This window comes from Eschrichtius robustus, chromosome 2 (genome assembly GCF_028021215.1).
Source record: "Eschrichtius robustus isolate mEscRob2 chromosome 2, mEscRob2.pri, whole genome shotgun sequence".
NCBI lineage: Eukaryota > Metazoa > Chordata > Mammalia > Artiodactyla > Eschrichtiidae > Eschrichtius > Eschrichtius robustus.
This window is the reverse complement of record NC_090825.1, coordinates 62,615,897-62,639,951: the sequence shown is the minus strand read 5'-3', so window position 1 is coordinate 62,639,951 and position 24,055 is coordinate 62,615,897. Positions and strand designations below refer to the sequence as shown.

Genomic DNA, 24,055 nt, shown 5'->3' with positions numbered 1-24,055 from the left:
AGATTAATGTTGGTGCTTTGTAAACTATAAGGGACCCAAAGGAGTACATAATCTTTTACATGAATGAAGCAAGCATGTAAATATTCTGGCTTGTTTTTTCACCAAAATCATACATGAAATGAAACATTGTAAGAGTTTGGAGAAGGCTCTGAAGGCAGTTCTAGACAAGGTACTCTCAAAATATGAGAGAGCAGCAGCATTGAAAGAAATTTGTGGTCTCCTAAGGTTGATGTATGAGGAAAATTCCAACTATGCTTGGATTGTTAGAGTGCTTACAAGTTGTATTTTGTTATCATGGAAACCTAAACCTATAAAAATTAGCAACAGCATGGGTCTTTATGAAGTTGAGAAGACTTTTAAACATTAACTACTTTGGAATGCCAAATTAGTGTAAGAAAAACTTTGTGTATTATTTCAAATTACATAAAGAGAAATTAATTATGGTTTTGCTTTTATTTCAGTTCCAACAATGTGAATGAGACCTTTTTAGCTCTATATTCAGACTTTTTTTTTTTTTTACAGTACTGAGATATTCTCTTTAATTAGATAAGTATAATAATACAGATTCAGTTTCCTGATCTACAAGTTGTAGGTGGGGGTAACAAGGTTTAAGAAGGAAAGTTGTAATAATGACAACTTTTATTTTGACCCTCCTCCGTCTCCCTATTGGCAGGTCAGAGTATCATGAGACTTTCCTTACAAAGCTTTCCTTCCCAAGATGACAGTGAAATCCGGGTTGGCTTATGGGGTTCGAAGAGGGACCTATAATTTCATATTTTTATTGCTAGCTATAACAGATGTTTTGAGTTGCACAAAGATTTTAGATTTTTTAAATTTGGTTATTTTGTAGCCTTACCTTATTCTCTCTGAGAGCAGTGGCAGACTAGTTTCCACTTCCAGTTCCTAAATAGATACTGTTTGTGGCCATGACATTTATTTGATTACCATGGGTTCCTAAGAGTTAGCATTTCATATAAAGTAATTTTTTTAAATTGTTACCAATCTTAAAGACCTTTGTGGGGTCCTGCTTTTCCTTTCTGCTGCTGTGCATTAGCTGTTTAGGAATCTTTGGAAATGAAGTTTTAGTAATGTCAGTTAGCGACAGTAGTAAACGTTGCTGTTTGTACTGCTGCAAATAAAATGCCTTACATAATACAAGAGTTTATATTCTAGTAAAAGTTAAAAGCATGCTCCAGATACAGAGATGATTAGGAGTGGACACTTAAGCGATTTAGTTTTCTCCATGAGAAACAAACATAGTGTACCCATCTTTACTGATTCCACTCCCAACCTGTACCCCCACCTTGGTCTTAGTAAGGTATATCTGAACAACCAAGGAGAGACAAAACTAAGTTAGCTGACACCAAATTTTAACTTAGTTGTATCATGATTTTTTTTAATGAGATTTGTCAGTGTACTTTATAGTGCGCAAATGTTTGATATTAGGTTTATTTTCCTGTCATTTTCATATTATGCCTGTAATTGATTTGAGGGCTAAGTTGCTGTGTAAGAGTCAGTTATTCCGTAAAATGGAAGAAAACTAAGATAAAAGTGGGCATTAAGACCTATTTGTATTTGATTAATGTATATAGTCTTTCTGCATTCAGTTTGCAGAAAAGTTTCAGGAATTTAAAGAAGCTGCTCGACTAGCCAAGGAGAAATCACAAGAAAAGATGGAACTTACCAGTACACCGTCACAGGTGGGTATCTAATTTCTATTCTTACTTATAAGCCTTGTTCATTTTAGATGGTATCCTTTATGCCAGAGATAAGTTTAGGAAAATAATGGCAAAATTAAGGTGATTGGATTCCAAAGTAGACACAGAAATGCACCCTTCAGTTAATCCGTACTAGTGGAGAAAGGGTTTTTTTCCTATATACCAATGTGTACAAGAATCTCCGGGGGAAAAATCTGTTTAGTAATTAAAACTTAGTTTTTTAATGTGCATACAACTTAAAAACAATTGTATATAAAAAACATAGATTGCCCTATTGTTTGTATTCTGTGTTCTGTGACGGTCAGTCGGGTGCAGCCCTGCAAGAGAAGACATAGGAGAGGCTTGGGAAAACAAAAGTTTATTGTCCTCACAGGTCCTAGAAACAGGAGGCACGACACATCTCTGGGGGGGCATCAGGGATGCCTCAGGGTGGTCAGAGGGCAGAAAGCAAGAGTACAGGGGAACACTAAGGCTAGAGCCTGTATTGGGGTTTCTGTTGGTAATGGTAGGGCAGGGTGAACAGTTTAGGACTGGCTAGTCTGAATGATTTCAGTGGGCCGTAAACTAAAGAGTTAGTTCCTAGTTGCCTGGTACTGGGCCCCTTGGATGATTAAGGCAGAGGAATATTGTCTCCTGGGATGGAGGGGCCAGAGAGAGGCGGTATGGCCTGGAGTGGTTAATTTGCATATCAAAGCCATGCTCCCACCTTAGCCCCCTGCTATCTCTAAGAATTGGCTTGCCAGAAAGGTTTTTTAAGATGTCAAAACATCACAATAGGGACTTCCCTGGTGGCGCAGTGGTTAAGACTCCACGCTCCCAATGCAGGGGTCCCGGGTTCGATCCCTGGTCAGGGAACTAGATCCCACATGCCGCAACTAAGGTTTGCATGCCACAACCGAGGAGCCGGCGAGCTGCAACTAAGGAGCCCGCCTGCCACAACTAAGACCCAGCGCAACCAAATAAATAAATAAATAAAATATTAAAAAAAAAAAAACCCCAAACATCATAATATACAGAAAATAGAAATATATAAACAATATAGTTTGTTCTACCTGATTTTAAGGTGTGTTTAAATCTGACAGTTGGGACATTTTACATGTCAGCACTGAGACCCAAAGGTTGTAGGTTTTAAAAAAGTATCCCTTTTTGGGATTGGAATTGATACTATGTATAAAATAGATGACTAATGAGAACCTGCTGTATAGCACAGGAAACTCTACTCAGTGCTCTTTGGTGACCTAAATGAGAAGGAAATGCAAAAAAGAGGGGATATATGTATACGTGTAGCTGATTCACTTTGCTGTACAGTAGAAACTAACACAATATTGTAAAGCAACTATACTCCAATAAAAATTAAATAAATAAAAAGAAAAAAAAAGAAAAAGCATCCCTTTTTCCTTTAACAAATGAGTTAATACCTATTACTTGTCCATTGTAGTCTTTCTTCAGTTGGAAATTAATTACATCTCCAAATAAAATTCATTAAATAGTTACATTTCAGTACTTTCACAAAGGTTTTAATGTAATAATATGACTTATAGAAAGCCAATAATTTTCAGCTTTTTAATAATAGACTTTTCTAAAGTTAATCTTTATTTCAATTGTCATCTTAAGAGTAAGGTTCAGCTTTGTGCTGGGTTCTTCTCTAGAGTAATTGTTTGTTTTTGAAGTGTACTTAAGAGATTTTATAAAAGGAAGGATTGGATGTTACAAATGTTTCTGTGGAGTATGTCAGTAGTAGCTGATTTACATAAAACTTTCTTAAGTAAGTAGATAGTAATTGCCTTGGAATTTTGTGACTAGCCAAATGATTGGAACATTTTAGAAAATATTTTGCTCTTCACCTTCCTCCCCACCCCTGGCACCCAACTCTATTTGGTAAACCCTACTGGTATAAATAGTTTTGAGTGTTTTCAGAGGAAAGAAGAGTTCTGTTGAGTATGCTTAAAGTACATACTTCCTCATAAACTAAAGGTGTACTCTGGATTGAAGCCAAAGCTCCATGATACCTCCTCTGTACTTGCAGTGACCTGGAATAACAAGAATGATCATTTTGAAACTTCCCTTGAATCTATCTTCCCTAAGTGCTGTGATAATGTAGTGATGCTTTTAAGCATAAAAGCCTATTTAAAATTTAGTACCAGTACACGTTGGGAGCTCCAGTTCCTCGGGTGAATGATTCTAGTGTCACAAGAGGATGCTATAACACATTCAATAAGAGAATACTGAAAAAACTCCAATAAAATTGTAATGGTTTACACTTTGCCATTGTACTTAGTTCCTGCTTCTCTAATCATAACTTGTTTTTGTTTAATTGGTCATAAAGTGTTACAAGTTGCTGCTAAGATACCTGCTTCTCTTTGGTGGAAGGAATGTCTTTAAGCCTTTACTTTCTATCAAAAGAATATATCAAAGATGTTTGTATTTGGAAAGTGCTGTGAAATATAAGGAATAAAGAAATGTCTTAAGTTCATTAGGATTTGAGAGCCAAAATATGCTGACCTTAATTTATATTTTTAAAATATTTGAAGTCTGATTGTTAATTTATAGAGCCAGAGAAATAGGGGGGAAATGGTATTTTCATTTCTCTTTCCTCTCCTTTCTTTTTTTTTTTATGACAGTCCCTTACAGAGGTCATTACTATTTCTGTTTTGACTCGAATTGTATGACCTCTGGCCACTCTGATTCTATTCAGCTAGAAAGCACAGCTTGAGTCTCACTGGTTTAACCCAATCTACTAAATTAACGCTCTGCCTGAAGACTAGAATATTACTCAGGAATTCAGCAAAGGGGATAGAGAGATTAAATGGGATAATTGATAATAGTAGACACTGAGTTGGTCATAGCTTTTGCTTTTATTCGAGGTGGTATAACAGACCAGTTAGGCGTATGTATTTTCAAGTCAAACAAACTTAGACATAAATTCTTTTTCTGCCACTATGTGATATTGGAAAAATTGCTTAACCCAAGTCTGTTTATACATCTGCAGCATGAGTATTATATTACTTACCTTACAGGATTGTTGGGTGGAATAAGTATGATAATGGCAATGTCATGTTGACACTGTCATACAATAATGGCAGTAATGTAGATTCTAGAGCTTGGCTTTGATCTGGGCTCTAACCCTTGTTAGTTTTCTGAACTTAGGCATGATGGTATTTTCTTTAGTCCATAAAATGGGAATAAGGACAATATTTTCTTACAAAGTTATTGTGAGAATTAAATAAGGATTACAAAGTGCTTAGCATATAGTAAAGGCTTAATAAATGTTAACAGCTGAGTTTCCAATGTGGCTGTAATGATGAAGATGATGATGTAAAGCCTTGACATAGTTATTTAGAAAAATACAGATGCCTTAATTGAATAAAGTCTATATCAGAAGCCCCTGGAAGACATGTTAAAACACAAATTGCTGAGTCCCAACCTTAGCATTTCTGATTTAGAAGGGCTGAGATGGGACCTGAGAATTTGCATTTCTAACAGGTTTCCAGGAGATGCTGATGGCTCGGGGAATCAGACTTTGAGAAATAGTGCTGTAGACAAACCATTCCATCTCCCTAAAGGCTTGTGATGAAAGGAGTCTGGCATTTAGAACAAAGTTGGCCAATTCCCTCTTAGACTCTTGAGCTAAGGTTGTATACTTGATATAAATATGTGGTCATATCAGATAATCTTCATGTTGTCTTCATCAGGGTAACATCTCTAGGAATACTTTGAATCACATATTAGTTGTCAGTTTCTTTCACATCTCTCTTTAAATAACAGACATTAATTTAGAACTTTTCCTCTGTTGGAGATCTTATGTTCTCATGTTTCCATGGGAATATTTTAAACAGTCAATTTGATATAAAATCAAGAGAGATGATTGACTTTAAACTTGAAATTTCTTACATAGTTCACAGTTTTAAAAATACTGTATTTCAGTTAACTTGTTAGGCACTTTCCTCAGAATATGCATTGAAGAAAAAGGGGCTATATGATCATATAATCCACATTTTTCTTCATTGGAGTTTAGAAAAAAAATAATTTTTAGCTGTCAGTTGACTAAGACTTTTAAATTGAGTAAAATCTATTTACTCCATCACTTGTTTGTAACCAAACAAAAGTCATGGGCTTTTTTTTCCATTTAAGATATCAGGTTGTATAGCATTAAACATATTGTAGTAGCTATCTTGATTTATATTTAGTATGTCTAAACCTCTTCCTCAAGATTTTTTAGAATTCACTTTATAGAAAAAACGGATTATATGTGTGTGTGAGTGTGTGTATTCAAAGAAAAATAAAGTTTATTTAGCTTTGTTATAAATACCATAATTTTTAAAATGTTCATTTTAACGATAAATTATATTTACCCAATGGCACTGGTTTATTGTAAGTGATTATTAGGCTCTCTGTGACTAGCTATTTGATCCTATGAAAGTCAGTTGATCTCTTTGGCCGTGGTTCTTGAATCTGTAAGGTCAGAGGTTTGAACTATATCATTTCTAAGGACATTTCAAGTGCAGTAAATCTCGAATGTTTTAGATTTTCCTGCTATAAATGGATTTTTTGAAAAGTGGTCTGCATTAGCCAACTGTTACTATCGTAAACTATATTATTTATATATATAGCCCACAAATATACCATTAGAATTAGTGAATGCCTATACATTAATATGATGCCTTCTTAGTATCATATGACAAGTGTGGTTTTACTGAACCAAATACCACGAGAACAACTTTTACAACTTCAGGAAAGTTTCGCTAGAGTTCTCTGGATATTTTTTTTTTGCTCTCCAAAGTAAGGGCAGTGGAGATATGTGTCATTAATCCTGTTACTTGTCCCAATGGAGTATTTATCTGTTTCTCTATTGGGTTTACCTGCTAGGTATTGGCAGTGAGAATAGAGAGGGAGGGAATAGACATAATGGTGAACTTGACTGAACTTGGAGGAAATGTAAGAATTGAGGAAATAGTGAAGGCAAGAGAGAATGGTAAAGTAAAATATTAAGTTAGATGTTTCTGAAACTTCTATTCTTGGTTTGTAACATGAACTTCAAAGGAGGATATCTACTTCAGAGAATGAATTTCAATCCAATTGGACATACAGGTGAATAGTGTGTAGTTAGAAATTCGGAATTGGAACTAAGTCTCAAGAATCATCAACAAATGAGTAATAGTTAAAGCTGTAGGTGAGAATGATATCATCCAGAAAAAAATAGGATGGAAAGACAGGAGAGACAAGGGTCAAAAATTGTCACTTAAAGATTGTCACTTAAAGGGACTTCCCTGGTGGCACAGTGGTTAAGAATCCGCTTGCCAATGCAGGGAACACGGGTTCAAGCCCTGGTCCGGGAGGATACCACATGCCGCGGAGCAACTAAGCCCGTGCGCCACAACTACTGAGCCTGCGCTCGAGAGCCCGTGAGCCCCAACTACTGAAGCCCATGCGCCTAGAGCCCGTGCTCTGCAACAAGAGAAGCCACTGCAATGAGAAGACTGTGCACCACAATGAAGAATAGCACCCATTCCCCGCAACTAGAGAAAGCCCGCGTGCACCAACAAAGACCCAACACAGCCAAAAATAAAAATAAATTAATTAATTTAAACAAAAAAAAGATGGTCACTTAAGGAATTTGAGGGAGATATAGGGAAAGACACAGAAGTAGGAAATGAACCAGCAGAGAATGTTAGCACAGAAGTCAAGAGAAGAGCATTTTAAGTTGGAGACAATGACTTGGCAGTGCAGGGAGCAGAGTTCCACTAGGTTGAGACTTTAAGAGGACTTTAAACCTAACACAGTGGAGTCCACTTGTAAATACAGGGACTGTTGGTGAAGGAAGGGCAATGTGAAGCACTTTCTAGAATGAAAAGGAGATAGTTAGTGACTTTAGGTTATTCTTGAGGCCAAAATGCTTAGTAATAAGAATAAGGTAACAAATATTTTGTTCTCTTGTATGAGGAGAAAAAGGGTTAGCGTGATAATCTCAGGAGGATATGGAGCTAAGAATTTTTTTTCTGGAATGTATGTGTGGGAGTGACTGGAATGTGTTCTTAAATGGAAGGAAGGAGTTAGAGAAGGAAAAAGAGACGAGAAGGAAGGGATCATTGATGGAGCATTGTGCAGAAGAGGGTAATGTGAGAGGGAAGGGTGGAAACAAATTAGCTACTGATTTGAGACAAGAGGGAAGGATAAAAACAGATTTAGATGCAGATAGGTGGGAGATCGAGGAAGTCTATGCCAGTTTATTTCCATTTTTTCTGTGAAGGAAGAGTTAGATCATTCTCTGAGAGGAAGGACAACCGAAGGAAGAGAAAGCTTGAACAGAGGTTTGAGACTGCTGTTAGGTAAAGAAAAAGAAGAGTCAAGTGGGAATAAGTAAAATTAAAGAATACTCGGCACTTCAAGAGCATAATTGAAGTCAGAGCTCAAAATTATTTTCATGACACTAACCAGCATATTTAACGTATTTTCTCCCATAGCATTTGGTAGCTTGGGCACATGAGAATAGGGAATGATGATATGAATTAGAAATTGGCAAGACGGGTGTTGTGGAAGGTAAGGAAGCCCGGAAGTTGGGATGATGCTACTGAGAATATAATTAAGGTGATTGACTTTCTATTGCAGGCTGGGTATGGAGAGAAATAAAGCCAAGTTGAGCCTGACAACTAGCATAATAGCAGAGGGCCAAGAGGATGTAAGTCTTGATGAGGTTGAAGAGCAGGTGGAAAGGGAGTGGGACAGGTTGGGAGGATAGGAGGTTGTACAGCGTAAGCCCTCTTATCTGTTGGAATCAAAACCAGTAGTTGATGAGTTAATCTAAAAAGTCAGTTAAAGACTTTTTTTAAAAAAAAGATTCTTTTACATTTATAAATTAAAATTCAATAATATTATGTTTCATTTGTTCACCAGTATTTTGATTTAAAGCTGAAGGCTTTTCTTTGATTATTAATCTTTCTTACATAAATCATACCAGTAATTGATCGTCTGCAATTTCCTGAGTTTTTTTTTTCTTTCAGTAGAGCTAACCCTTGACACCCCATCCTCCTTCTATGGCACGTACACCTGAGAGTAGGCTGGTGACACCACCCTGAAGACCTGGCCTGGAGTGAGGGCCAATATCATTTCTCTTCCATGTGATTCAAGATATTTCTGGGGCTTCCCTGGTGGCGCAGTGGTTGAGAATCTGCCTGCCAATGCAGGGCACACGGGTTCGAGCCCTGGTCTGGGAAGATCCCACATGCCGCGGAGCGACTGGGCCCGTGAGCCGCAATTACTAAGCCTGCGCGTCTGGAGCCTGTGCTCCGCAACGAGAGGCCGCGATAGTGAGAGGCCCGCGCACTGCAATGAAGAGTGGCCCCCGCTTGCCACAACTAGAGAAAGCCCTCTCACAGAAACGAAGACCCAACACAGCCAAAAATAAATAAATAAATAAACAAATACTTTAAAAAAAAAAAGTTAAAAAAAAAAAAAAGATATTTCTGGAGCTTTTTGCTTTTTGCGGGGGAGGGCTTCCTTGCCACTTCATAAATGAGTAGAGAGAATTCTTAAGCACTTTCTGAATCTTACATCATTGCTCAGGTTCCTTTTTTATAGTGTGGTCACATGTGTTAGTTTTGGCTTCCTTGCTACTCTCACATTTTAATATGCAAACTTTTTTTTCAATCTGACTGTTATTTTTCTTTTTCAGATTATTTATTTTGGTGTGGGGTGTGAGGGAAATTTCCCAGAAACAGTGAGATGTGAGTTTTATTTTCTCAAACTAAGGATGGAGAGGTGATAGAAGTTGATTAAATCTCAGTTTTTATTTATATTTTACACTTTATATTTTTTTGATCAACTGTGATCAAAGAATATATTATTTGATAATTTTTTCCTTAAACATTTACCATAGAAGTGGCTAGCCATATTAGTTTAGGAATCTCTTTCTAAAGAGGAATTATCCTACTTTCTCAAAAGTTTGTAGTCTAACAGATATACCTCCATGCTTTTTATTTTAATGTTTGATTTAAAGATATAAAATGTAGGTTTTATGAAAGTTAGGGTTTTTAAGGAATAACTAAAGTGGAATGTTTAGGAAATTACACAAAATTTAAACTAAAAAACAACTAGATGTTTGGAACATGTTAAATAAAACAAGTTTCACAGTGCTCTTTTTAGCATATGTAAAATTTCTAGAAGGTTTCACACAACACTTTTGGCTGCCTGCGCGGCTACCTAGTTGGAGTAGTTGGAAGGCAAAGGAGTTTCATTTCCCTTATGTACTGTTGGAACTATTTCTTGTTCTCTTGAGCAAATGTTAATTTTTTTTAAACATCCTTAAAAATGAAACATGCTTTGGGCTTTTGTTTTCATTTTAAGTATAGTGTCTAGGGTAATTTCAATATGCCTTTTGTTAAATATAGCTAATATTCGAGCTTTCCGAAGAAAAGCTTGCCCTGTTGAGATGCTGGAATTGTTGCAACCTCTGTCCCTTTCTTCCTTCTCTCCTTCTTAGCTTGTCTCTGAGAAGTGTCTACTTCAGTAGCATCAACAGTTATAGCCTCCCCAACACCCATGCCTCGTAATCTTTCTTATTTCACCCCAGAAGGTAATAAGAACCAGAAATCACACTACTCCTCCTCTGACTCTTTCTTTTAATCCTAATCTATTTTTGGCCCTCACACTCTTATCAACCAAATCTAACAAATCCTTAGTTGCTAATACTGGTTATGCCCTTTCAGGTTAACAAGGTAATTTTTTCTGTTATCATTTCCACTGAATTAGGTCTTGGCCAACTTACTGTTTAGTTGATTGGACAGTCAATCTTGATTATTTTAGTTAGGCCTTTCTTGGGGAAAAATTTTCCCGATTTATTGAAACCAAATATGAATACCTCATGGTCTCTTACTGGCTGCTTAAACTTTTTCAGGCTAATTGACATGGTCCATAATTGATCTAGAGATAGTCATTTTGGATACTATTCCCTCAGTAGGATTTGACTTTGTTGTAAAACAAAATTTCATGTTTTCACAGTATACTACAAACTATTCATACACTGACTATCAGTTAATAGAAACAGTAGATTCAGAGGAAAGATTTTAAAAGAATGAAATTAAAGGTCAAACTACAGGTCCCATTAATAATTGAAAAATAGTTAAGTGAGGATGTGGAATCAAGAAAGTCGTCTTTTGATCTTTGATAGCTTGTATAATTTATAGCACTATGGTACTATTAGTTAAAATATTTAAATGTAAAATAAAACACATACAGCAATATAAAACCAGAAGCCCCAGAAAAGAAAGTTGGTCTCACCACATTAATATCAATATTTTCCATATTTCTTTCTAGTGTTTCTTCATGTGCAATAATTTTTATGTAAAGTATATAAATTATAATAATCTAGATATCTCCTTATATTGTCCTCTTTTTTCTAGTTATAAGCATTTTCCTATATTACACATATTCTTCTTATTTTTATTTGAGGAAATCTTATATTCTTTCAAGTTGACAAATTATGACCATCCCCAACTACTCCCCTATTGGACACTGATGTTTTATTGTGACATTTTATTGGTCAGAGATTGCAAGGGGTCTGTCAAGCTGCTCTTTAACAATCTGGTGCTAGGATGTCCCCTGGTTACTAGGGTTATCAAATGACTCCTCATTCTGCCTTCTAATATCAAATTTAGATAATCTGATGATGGCAGTCATAAGAGTAGGTGTCAGAGTGACCTTTGTTTTAAATCCCATCTATTTTCCAGTGGGATAAACTAAATTTACCTTGATAGAAATAAGATAGGAAATATTGCAAAGAGAAATAATTTCATTATGAGTAGCAGGCAAGAAAAGCTGAAATACATTATATATAATGTGTTATAGAAATATTTCCAGTTACTTTTCTAAATGACTCTTGGAATTGAAAGCTATGGAAGATCAAAAATATTGACTTGTTGAAGATTTCGTTCCCTTTCTCTTCCTACCCTCCCAAATAAAAAATAAAATCTTCTTGCATTTTTGTCCCATCTTCTTTTTCTTCTCAAGTAATTATTTGAATATCTTATTTTAACCAATTAATTGCTTATATAACCTAAAAGTTTTTCAGTTCTTTGAAACTACATTTCTAAATTGGTTATGTTTACATTTTTTAATTGTATTGTTTCAGTTAGTTTTCTTGTGCGTTGCTTTGCTTTAAAATTTTTTCTCCTTCAAATTTCATTTTTACGTCTTTGACTCCAATTTCAATTGAAATATAACTATATTTCATAAGTAAGCATACATCAGAGTCAGTTTTAACTTTTAGATGATCTTGTGTATTTTAACAAAAGTGTAACACTTTTTTATCCCCACTCCCTTTTTTTTTTTTTAAAGGAATCAGCAGGAGGGGATCTTCAGTCTCCTTTAACACCAGAAAGTATCAATGGGACAGATGATGAAAGAACACCTGATGTGACCCAGAACTCAGAGCCAAGGCCTGAACCGACTCAGAATGCATTGCCATTTTCACATAGGTACAGATTCAATTCAACCATTATGATTAAGTAAAATGTGTAGAAACTTACTTGGTTTCAGATAAATCTTGTGAAGTTACAACCCTGAGTGAAAATTCCAGGTCAGACTTTTTTTTTTAATTGTTAACCTCAGAAAAGTTTTAATAATTTATAGTTGCCTGGATGGACTGGAGTGGACATTTCCATTATCTTTGTAGAAAAAGGGCTACTGAGCTAATTATAGTACAAATTGTTTTTCAGTGAAACAACATATTATTGCAAATCTCTTCTACTTATTTCTTAACCCAGCCCCTAAAAGGCCCTCTTTGTTAACCTGGTTTCCATTTTCATGTATGTTCTTGAGGGTTATAAAAAATTTTTTAAAAAAATAGGTTTCCTATTCTGAAATTAAGCTTTGCCAGTCTTAAAGGTGATCTCACTGTATTATTTCAAAGAAGAAGACAAGTTATTGGTGTAACTTCCAGCATGGACCTGTTAATGTTAATGTCAGGTTCATTTTTGCACACCACCTAACAGGAGATAAATCTTCACATGATTCTGAATTTTAAAGAATTTGATACTTTAAAAGATGCAATTTATCCTAAATATGTTCAAAACCAGTTACATTAATTATTGGCCATATTGTGGTATTTTTAGGATGTAAGGAGGTCTATGAAACTGTAAATGTAAACAAATACCTCTCAGTCATTGTCTTAAAGTTAATTTTTATCCTTCTTTGGAAACTTTTGACCTAGATAATTTTAATTAAAATTCAGAAAAAAGTTTTCCTTTGTTGTGCATCTCTTTGGACCAGTTCAAAAAGATCAAATTCTTTAGCATATTCAGAAGAATTGTGAAGTGAGATATTCTAAACTCTCTTTTTCATGAGAATTTTAATTTTGATTGTATTGGTTGAATATTAGGGGCACAGGACTAAACTTATTAGAGACTAACATTGAGCGACCTCATAGTCAGGCTGAGGAAGAAGAAGGAATTTGTTAAGATTTTTCTAGGAATGAACGGGGAAAAACTCTTTGACTATGAGGCTATTCTAATTTGTTCCTAAAAATGCTAATAATTTTGCATAAAAGAGTTAGGCATATTTTAGAATTTTCATAGAGGTAATGCTTTAACTATTGCAGTATAAATGTGTTCTCTTTTCTATAGCTAAAAAATGACTGAACACGTGAACATTTTTGGTTCTTCCAATCTGAAGACTATATGTTTACATTGATTTGTAAACCATACTGGTTTTTAAAATACGCAATTACTACTAAAGAGCAATGTGATTCATATGCAGTTTTAAAAATATTTGTGTTGAGGGAAGCAAAAATTTCTTTCCTATTATATTTAACATGTCCAATTAATAAATAGATGTAACTACACTGAACATAATTATAAACTTGATTTCTTTGGCTGACACTTAAATGAGACATGTGCATTGGATACTGTAGCATTATGAAATAAGAACTTTTATATTTATCATTTGTAAAAGCTGTTTCTAGTTTACTTTATGCACCTAAAATTTTCTGAGTGTTTATTATTTTGCTAATCCTTAGTGTTTGGAGTTATTAACTGTGATTGGTCATCTGTTGATTTTCTCTGTTTTGGGGAGTCAAATAGGAGTTTACTTTCTTTGATGTGAAGGTACAGCTTCTTTGACTACTGGAATATATAATTAGCCAAGGAGATATTTGAGTTCTGAAAATGAAATTTAACAGGTCAATTTAAGCTTTTAATTACATTAAAGGCATTATATAATCTTACAGTTTTCTTATTATTTAAAAAACACTTTAGCATAGGATTTTAGAAGACTTATTCTCTGAACTTGTTTTTACATCAATCAGTATCAATGAATATTCGCCTAGTTACTTGATTGAAATTAAGATTTCTACCTGAGATAGAAAATTGAGTATTTTACAGCTAATGTTAGAACCTCAAAATAACAGAGGGGACCTCAGAGATGGTGTAATCTAGGATTTTTCAAACTGCAGTGGTTTGAAATCAACTTAGGTTATTCATGGCATTCTGAAAAAATGAAATATAAAATGAATTAAGAAACACCAGGATAAAACCCACATTAAGAGATGAAATTGTGTTTCAGTAACATACATATTTAAGTGTGGGCTGGATTATAGGGTAAAACGTCAAAGTTTGAAAGCATGGGCCTTTGACACATCCCAGAAGTTAGGTGATTTGTCCTAGGTCATAGAGTTCATTAGTAACAGCTTTAGAACTACAGCTCAGCTCTTTTGATCCTACTATGTGCTGCCAGTTAGTTAATAGTGCATTTTAGTCTAATCCCCAAAACAAGCACATTGTTGTATCAGGAAGTTAATAACTGTCTCTATTTTGGGAGAACTATATAGAAATAAGATCAGTGTTTCATTAATGAGAGACACAAAGAATATTAAAATAATTTCTATTCAAATCTGAAACTCACAAATGTTTAAACTTGATACACTATCCTTTTTTCCCATGGCAGAGAACATTTAAAATCTATGTTTTTAAGGCTTACTTATACTATTTATTTTTGTCTTTCTTCCTTAGTACTTATTTCAACAGAAAAGAATGAATAGGAAAAAAGATACTTTGCCAACATTCCTCTGTTCTGGTTGATACCATTTTATTGCTAAATTAGGAGCAAAATCACTAGAATATCTGTGTGGTTTTTGTTTTTTCTTTTAAAGATGGAAGGATATAGGGAACAATGATCTAGCCAGTCAAGTTGATTGAGTTGATTGTAGTAATGGCTACTTAGCAAGCCAGCTTGTGCTCTTCTTAAAATTTAAATTTTATGCCTAAATCTTATTAATTCATTAATTAACATACCAAAAGAAAACCCTGATTTTCATTTGGTCCTGAAAATTTAGTAATGTGTTTATAGTTTATTTACTCTCTGTAAACTTTATTTATTTTTTAAAAAGTATTACTTAACTTTAAAGAGAAAAGCAAGTTTTTTTGTTAGTCTTTAAACTAACACAAATTTTCAAGTATATTTGAAAGAGATGGTACTATAGTGAACTCCCATGAGCACGTCTCCCAGCTTCAACATTTAGGAAAAAATGGCCAGGCTTGTTTCATTTCTAATCCTACCCACTCTTCCACTTTTGTATTATTTTTAGAGCAAATTCCAGACATATAATTTCATCCACAAATACTTTTTTAAAATTACTTTTGAACTTTTTAAAAACTTATTTCCTAAGCTAGTACAACTTTTTATATTCCATCTAACTCACTGACATTATAGAGTTACCTTTATTTACTCTTTTCTTTGTTTTTTTAAAAATTACACTGCTGAACTAAATTTTAAAATGTATGGGCTGCTCAGTACTTAGTCAAGTGCTATATAGTACTGTGTTGTGTCCTTGTTATAAACTATGCAAAAACATTTGCATTGAATAAGTTTAGATAAATTAACACTTTTTTTAGTATATTTATTTAAATGCTTTTAAAAGTCTAGAGGTGTGTAAAATAGGAAGATTATGAGGATGAAAATGTTTACTAATTTCTTTGGGGAAATGGTAATAAATTTTATCTAAATTGCTATTTTTTCTTAAAAAATATTTTTTTAACCTAAATGATAATCTCCTTTTGGGACTGAACAGGTGTACACTCTGACCCACTGAAGTGTTCAGGGTGTCCTTTGAGACTGTAGTCTTAGATTAGCTATATGGTTGACCCTTGAACAACACAGGTTTGAACTGCTAGGGTCCACTCATGAGTGGATTTCTTTCGATAGTAAATATTACAGTATTACAGAATCCGCAGTTGGTTGAATCTGTGGATGTGGAACCATGGGTACAGAGGACTACCTGTAAAGTTATGCATGGCTTTTTGTCTGCACGGAGGGTAGGCACCCCTAACTCCCTGCATTGTTCAAGGGTCATCTGTATACTAAATAAAATAACTACTATATGCTTGATAGTATTTATATATATATGGAGGAAAGTTTTGTGCTCTCATTCCAGGAGGGATTTGCTTCATAGCATCAGCTGTCTGGAATTTACTTGTTATTTCTTAATAAATTCTAGGATTTTTTTAAAAGATTTAAAACTATCTAAAATTCTCTTGGAAATAGTTAATTTTATAGTTTCCCAGTGCTGTTAGAATGTAATACTGAAATATAATACTGAAAACGGAAACTTTTTATTTTGTTCACTGTGAATTTATGATCCTCAGATATATAGTGATATATTGATAAATAACTGCTGTTATCCTATTTTTGAGAGTTGAAAGCAGATATGTGTATACAGCAGTAGTTCGTGAAGCTATTTTTGTACTGATAAATTTTTAAAAGTTTGATTATCTTAATGGAAAATAGGCTGTTTTGAGCACCAATTATATTTAAATTCTTCTAATGTTTAGATAATGTATTCTCATGGTGCTGCTAGAATTTATGCATTTTGGGGGTTCTGCATGTATCTTCTATTCTGTTAAAGAGATTTTTTTCTGCCACTTTGTGTGTTTCCAACAGATATTCATTAAAGGATATGTGTAGAATCATCACTCCTTAGTATGTTGATTTTGCTTTAAATCAGTATAACTACAATTTTACCATAATCTGGGTGGGTTTATTCCATTTGTATTTAATAGAGTCATTTCTTCATTTATTTTCAGAGTTTCCAAAAGCTACTACTTTAAAACTGTGATTAGGGATTTTTGTAATCTCAAAAACTAAATTTCATTGGAAAATATACACACCATTTTAGTTTTATGTTAAAAAACCAAGCAGTATTTTATCTTGAATCAAATATATTTTGTACGTGCTTTGAAGATGATACAAACAGGAAAAAACTGAATGACTGTTAAGAGCTCTGGGGTACTATATTCTCCACAGCTGTGCCATTTGTCTCTCTTTTTTATGGATAGTAAGCAAAACTTCTAAGACTATAGTTATGAAGTAAAAGAGAAATAATTTCTGTGGATAACTCTTGTTTGAATAAAACTGTGTATAAAGCTGGGGGTTGATTTCACAAGAAGTGCCTTATCATTGATAAAATTACAGGTGAAAAATTTAACTTGTAGGATTCCCCTTATTATTAGTTACAATTGACTTGAATATTGTTATTCCTCTACCATCGAAGCTCAAAATTAGAATTAGTTTTTAAAAATTAATTTGAAGGCCAAGACAATTTGTGAGAGATCGCAACTAAACAATTTGGAGATGTCAGAATTTCCTGTAGCATAATTGTGAACAGATAGCATTTTGTAAGAGGTGCTGTGGTAATTTGGCAGTATATATAGGTCTGCATTTTCTGGGAACTAAGAAACAATTCATATATTTTTGAATAAGACACAATAAAAAATACAGTTTAGTGACTAAGACTGTTTATTAGGTTTTTACGTATGTATACTTAAATTTCCTATCTTAAATTTTTAAGAACTAATTTTTATTCTATTTTAATGTCTTCTAAAAGATTTTGAAGAAAATATAAAAATTTGCTAATGCATTTTGTTGGGAATTATCACTTAATATGGATTATTTGCAAGAAGAAAAATACTATTCGTATGAGATAAGGACATTACTAACCCACCTTCAATAGGGATCGGTCCCTTCCCCTTCTTCTTCTCTGCCTTACCATTGTAATTAATGGGAAGAATTTTCACCAGTCCATTCCTAGTGATTGTTAGTTTGTATTTTCAGGATGATGGGCTTGAAGTTAGAGGTGTGATCATTCACAGTGGAACAGATTGATCTTAGGTTAGTTATGACCTTTTTCCCGTGGAGGGCTTCTAAAAATTCTTTTTTCCTTCCATTTCTGTTCTTAGAAGACCATAGTGGGGCTTCCATTGGAAGGGAGGTGTGTGATAACAGTTCTGCTCTAGGACTTAGGGAAAAATACTCTTCCTTTGGATTTGGCTTTCTATCTTTCCTCTTACTAGAATAGTAAGGGACAAGATGAAGTAGTGAATGTAGGCACAGGCCAAGCAAGTCACATAAATGTGTGAAGTTTGTGATGTATATGACGGTATGGAATCGTGAGGTCTGTGGTAAGGTGGAATGTACACGGTTCATCTGAAGATACTAAAGTTTTTAAAAAATAAGGCCAAACAGAGAGATGAGGATTAGATGACCCATCTGGTTTCTAGCTTAGACTTTCAAAAGGAATCTTTGTGATTTGCATATGGTTTAGCCCAAGGTAAGGATTTTAAGCAAATTCCCAGCTAGTAATATCCGTTGTCATGACGCCTTATTAAATTCTTGGTGGTGGTATTTGGGAGGATATGATTTGCAGATTTGGAATCCTGGATATTTGCTCTTTGGTGACATATTACTCTGATAGGTGTTATTACTAATCTCAGACACAAAAATCTGACCATGTCACTTTTCTCCTTAAAATATTTCCATGGCATTATGTATGTAGACCAATCCATGGTCATCAGATGAGGCTTCCCCAGCCTCATCACTTTGTGATTCTGTAGTAGTTACTTGCATTTACTTGTAACTACTTACAACCAAGCAACCATGCTATTGCTCATCTGCAAGTCTTTGCTCCCTCGTTTTTGTAACGTTCTCCCTTCTCTTTAGAGTGGCTGCATACACACACACACACACACACACACTCCATACTTCCTTGCACCCCACCTCTGCCTCTAACTTGATCACCAACTGGTGAACCCTGGTATATCCTCAGAAGGTCCAGCATCGTCTCCTCCAGTAAGCTCTCTTTCATGTCCTCAGACTGAATTATGTCTCCTCTATTAAATCCCTTTTGCCTCTAAACTGACATATACAGGTTAACATTAGCTTTTCAGTCTCTCCTGGAACAAGGATTGTGCTTTATTCATTTGTATCACTGGTGCTTAGTACAGTAGACATCCATTAAACATACGAAGGAAACAATTTCCCTCACAGAAATTGAGTATATGCTCTGAATGCCCTTGGTACGGTGCTTCAGTCAGCTAAAGTTACACCTACAATTTCATAAGACCTTGAAGTTAAAATGTAAAACTAGTTATATTCTTTGAAAAGCAGTCACTCTTGTCAAACTTAAGACTTGAGTTTAACTGACTTCGTCTAATTTTCTTCAAAATTTCGTAGTTTGTGTAAAGAAATGTTAAAGATAGTGTTATTAATAAACAGTGTTATTAAGTACCTAATAATGTGAAAGATACTAAAATGTGCATTTTCAATGTAATAGAATCATTTTTCATCCCTTTCTTGAGAATAATTTTTCTTATTTCAAAAGCAGTGCAGAGTAATTCAATGATGTATTTTCTGTGAAATTAGGCAGTATTTATATTCTGTGTTTTTCAAACCAGTTAGAAGCAAACTGTGTTTTTAAAAATATCATCTCTTATAAAGTTCAGCACAAGTACTTACTATTTGACTCAAAGAAGTGAATTTAGGGACTACAGATTTTTTAAATTGAGAATTGTACTATGTACATTTGGCAAAAGTAAAGATGGAGACCAACTCTTGCTTTGTGGGATAACACATTTCACAAGGAAATAAGCTGACAAGTAATTCACTGAAACATATTGAAAGTAGTCCTGTTCCAGGGACTATCTTCCTTGTAGAGTATGTAAAATGTGAATACAACTAAACCATTGAAATACGTGTAAATTTTACTTTTATTTGTTTATCAGTTTGCCATTTTCCTTTAACAGTTTAGATTAGCCGTATATTCATTGTAGACAAAATAGTTAACCTTTTTGACTCTGGCCTAAATTGAAGTCTAGGTGTTGATATTAGAACTTTGGAGATAGAAGGAACCTCCACTATTAATAGTCCAGCTACTTCATTTTACAGAAATGGAAGCAAGTCCAGGGAAGAGGTATTCAGCATCACTATTTGCTGATGGCTAGATAAGACCAGAAAGGACTCCAGAGTCAGTGGTCATTAGGGTCCATCCTGGTTGTGGCAGCTCTCCTTCTACTAAACTCCAAGAGGGTTTGTTTTCTGTATGACCTTTCTGATACTCGACGTCTCAGTTTTTAATCATTGTTGAACGCATATTTAGCACCACTTGCCAAATTCCCCTGCTAGAGTCTTAGCTTCCGGCTAAGCCTTGTTGAGTTGTATTGGTACAATATTAGAATTACATTGGTTATATTGGTACCAGTATTTCTTGGTAGCCCATATTTTTTCTAGTCATTTAGGCATGTAAGAGATAAGGAATAAATGTGTTGCATAAAAAAAAATGTATATGCTCTTACTGTTACTGAGATGACAGAAAGGGGTAAATAAATTGGTGCAACTTGATCATTAGCATCAAAAACATACCATATACTAGGCAGGGCTAAAAAAAATACTGATATAAAGAATAATTAGTTTACCTTTTTAATTCTAATGGGGTCTACTTAGCTATTAATATTCCTATTAATATTGTTAATAACAGTTTTATTGAGATACGATTCACATACTAGGCAATTCACCTGTTTAAAGTGTATAATTCAGTGATATTTGGTACAACCAAAATTGTACAACAGAGTTTCTGCAACCATCACCACAGTCAATTTTAGAACACTTTCATTACCTCCCCCCAAAGCCTGTACCCATTAGCAGTCACTTCCCTATTTCGCTTCACACACTTCCTGCCTCCCCCAGTCCTAGGCAACCACTAATCTACTTTCTGTCTCTGTAGATTTGTCTGTTTTGGACATTGTGTATAAATGGAATCACATAATATGTGGTCTTTTACGACTAGTTTCTTTTACTTAGGATGTGTTTTCAAGTTTTATCCATGTTGTAGAATGTGTCAATACTTCATTTCCTTTTATTACTGAATAATATTCTATTAACCCACTCATCAGTTGATAAACATTTGGATTGTTTCCACTTTCTGGAAGTTCCACCATTGTTATGAATAACGCTGCTGTGAGCATTTGTGTACGAGTTTTTGTGCGGACATATGTTTTCAGTTCTCCACGTATATACCTAGTAGTGGAGTTGCTAGGTCATATGGTAATTCTATGGTTAACCTTTGGGAGCAACTGTCAGACTGTTTTGCAAAGCAGCTGCACCATTTTAAATTCCCACCAGTGGTATATAAGTGTTCCAGTTTCTCCACATCATCATCAACACGTTATTATCTCTTTTTTATTATAGCCATCTTCATAGGTGTGATGTGGTATCTCATTGTGGTTTTGATTTGTATTTCCTTGATGGCTAATGTTGACCATCTTTTCATTTACTTATTGTCCACTTGCATATCTTCTTTGGAGAAGTGGCTACTCAGATCCTTTGCCCATTTTTAATTGGGTTGTTTGTCTCTTTGTTGTTGAGTTGTAATTACTTATATATTCTAGATGTTAACTCCTTATGAGATAAATGATTTGCAGGTATTTTCTCCAATTCTGTGGGTTATCTTTTTCACTTTCTTGATGGTGTTCTTTGCAACACAAAAGCTGTTAATTTTAATTAAGTCCCATTTTTCTTTTGTTGCTTGTGCTTTTGGTGTCATATCTAAGAAACCATTGCCTAATCCATGGGCACAAAGATTTACACCTGTTTTCCTTGAGAGTTCTGTGATTTTAGCTCTTATGTTTAGATCTGGCCAATTTTGAGTATTTTTGTATATGATGTAGGATAGAGACGCAGCTTTATTCTTTTGCATGTGGATATCCAGTTATCCCAGCATCATTTGTTGAAAAGACTGTTCTTTTCCTACTGAGTTCTCTTGGCATCCTTGTCAAAAATCAGTTGACCATAAATGTTTATATCTGAACTCTCAGGTCTATCCCACTGATCTATCCTCATGCCATTCTTCATTATTGTAGCTTTGTAGTAAGTTTTGAAATTGGGGATGTGAGTTCTCCAATTTTATCCTTCCTTTTTTAAGATTTAAGATTATTCTGACTGTTCCGAGTCCCTAGGATTTCCATGTGATTTTTGAATCAGCTTGTCAATTTCTGTAAAGAAATCAGTTGGGATTCTGATAGGAACTCCATTGAATCTGTAGAAAAATTTGGATGACCATCTTAATAACGTTAAGTCTGTCAATTCATGAACATGTGATGTTTTCCCACTTAGCTCCTCAATTTCTTTCAACGGTGTTGTTTAGTTTTCAGAGTATAAGTTTTGCACTTCTTTTGTTAAATTTATTCCTAAGCATTCTTTTTGATGCTGTTATTAGTGGAATTGTTTCTTAATCTTATTTTCTAATTGTCATGCTGTATCTAGAAATACAGTTGATTTTGTATAGTGATATTGTGGCCTATAAACTTGCTAAACTCATTAGTCCTAATAGTTTTTTCATAGCTTCCTTAAGATTTTCTATATACAAAATCATGTCATCTGCAAATAGAGATAATTTTACTTCTTCCTTTCTATTCTTGATGTCTTTGATTTCATTTTCTTGACTAATTGCCCTGTCTAAAACCTTCAGTACAATGCTGAATAGAAGTGACAAGAGTGGACATCTCCTTCTTGTTCCTGATCTTAGGGGGAAAGCTTTCAGTCTTTCATCGTTAGGTATGCTATTAGTTGTGGCTTTTCGTAGATGCTCCTTATGATGTTGAGGAAGTTCCCCTATATTCCTAGTTTTTTAGTGTTTTTTCCATTAATATTTATTCTGATTGGTTAATGATTACCTCCCGTCAATTGGTAGCTTTAGGAAACTATGCTTTGACAAATGTAGCCATATGCTTTCCTTACATGGAATTGTTCTTAAAAGGTAATTTTTTAAAATTAATTTTTTTATTGGAGTATAGTTGATTTACAATGTTGTGTTAGTTTCTGCTGTACAGCAAAGTGAGTCAGTTATACATATACATATATCCAATCTTTTTTAGATTCCATTCCCATATAGGTCATTACAGAGTAATGAATAGAGTTCCCTGTGCTATACAGTAGGTTCTTATTAGTTATCTATTTTATATACAGTAATGTGTATATGTCCATCCCAGTCTCCCAATTTATCCCTCCCCCACTTCCCCCCTTGGTAACCATAAGTTTGTTTTCTACATCTGTGACTCAGTTTCTGTTTTGTAAATAGGTTCATTTGTACCATTTTTGATAGTTTAAAGGAAAAAAAAGAACTCGATTTGAGGGGAAGAATTTTCTTTATAAAACTGTCATTAATTTTTAAAAGCTCATCACTAGGCTTCAGTTTTCCTATCTAAAAATATGAAACCTTCCAGTTTTCTAGCTTTTTATCTCCAGAATATGTGAAGCAGCTTTTATAGACAGTGGGAATGGTGGTACATTCACTTCTTATCTGATTTTGTAAGTGATATAGTTGACTTTTTTCTTCATATTTTTTAATTAAGAGAAAACTGATTAAAATGCCCTTTTTTTTAAGAAGAGAAAGAATGTAAATAGTCTTTTTAAAATGATAACTGGATAAATCATAGCATTATTTCAATAAATATAAAGCATGTCCTTATTAAATATGAATAGAAATACACATATTAAGTTATTCATTGCAAATAACTCTGATTTCTAGTGTAAATATTACTCTTGAAAAGACTAATCCTGCATTTTTTCCTTATAGCATTATAGAAATGTTAGCTGATGATTATTTTAAATCATCAGTTACGTGATCAGTACTTGTTTTATGCCAATAGTGTTCTACCTAGTTTACCATGAAGGAGTTGTGTTTCTGGATGCATATAGTCTAAAAGAGTTTTCAGCATAGTTGTACATTAACCTTTAAGCAACATAAGCATGTTATAATCATGCCGCAGGACATTTTAAAGCCTGCCTTTGCATACAAAGTAGAAAATTAAGTTACTAGGTAAATTTAGTCAGATTTTTTTAGTGTCATTTACCAGGGGAACCAAAGTTTTTTTTTATTAATTTAAAAATTTTAACAATAAAATTTCTCCATGATACTTAATATGAAACCTTAGACACAGTTATATAGAGAGATTTCCTTCATAGCTGCTTTGGCATCTATAACATGAGTTTTATGGAAAAGCATGTTAGCAAAAGTGACTTTA

General features: G+C 34.1%; 1 protein-coding gene across 2 annotated transcripts in view; it reads left to right on the top strand.

Moving 5' to 3' along the window:
- Positions 1–24,055, top strand: part of HOMER1 (homer scaffold protein 1) — a 125,328-nt gene that overhangs the window by 50,939 nt on the left and 50,334 nt on the right. For both annotated transcript variants that reach the window (XM_068535561.1, XM_068535562.1), the window contains 2 exons: positions 1,608–1,700; positions 12,048–12,187. In XM_068535561.1, the coding sequence (XP_068391662.1) occupies positions 1,608–1,700; positions 12,048–12,187 (233 nt within the window). The remainder of the gene's footprint in view (positions 1–1,607; positions 1,701–12,047; positions 12,188–24,055) is intronic.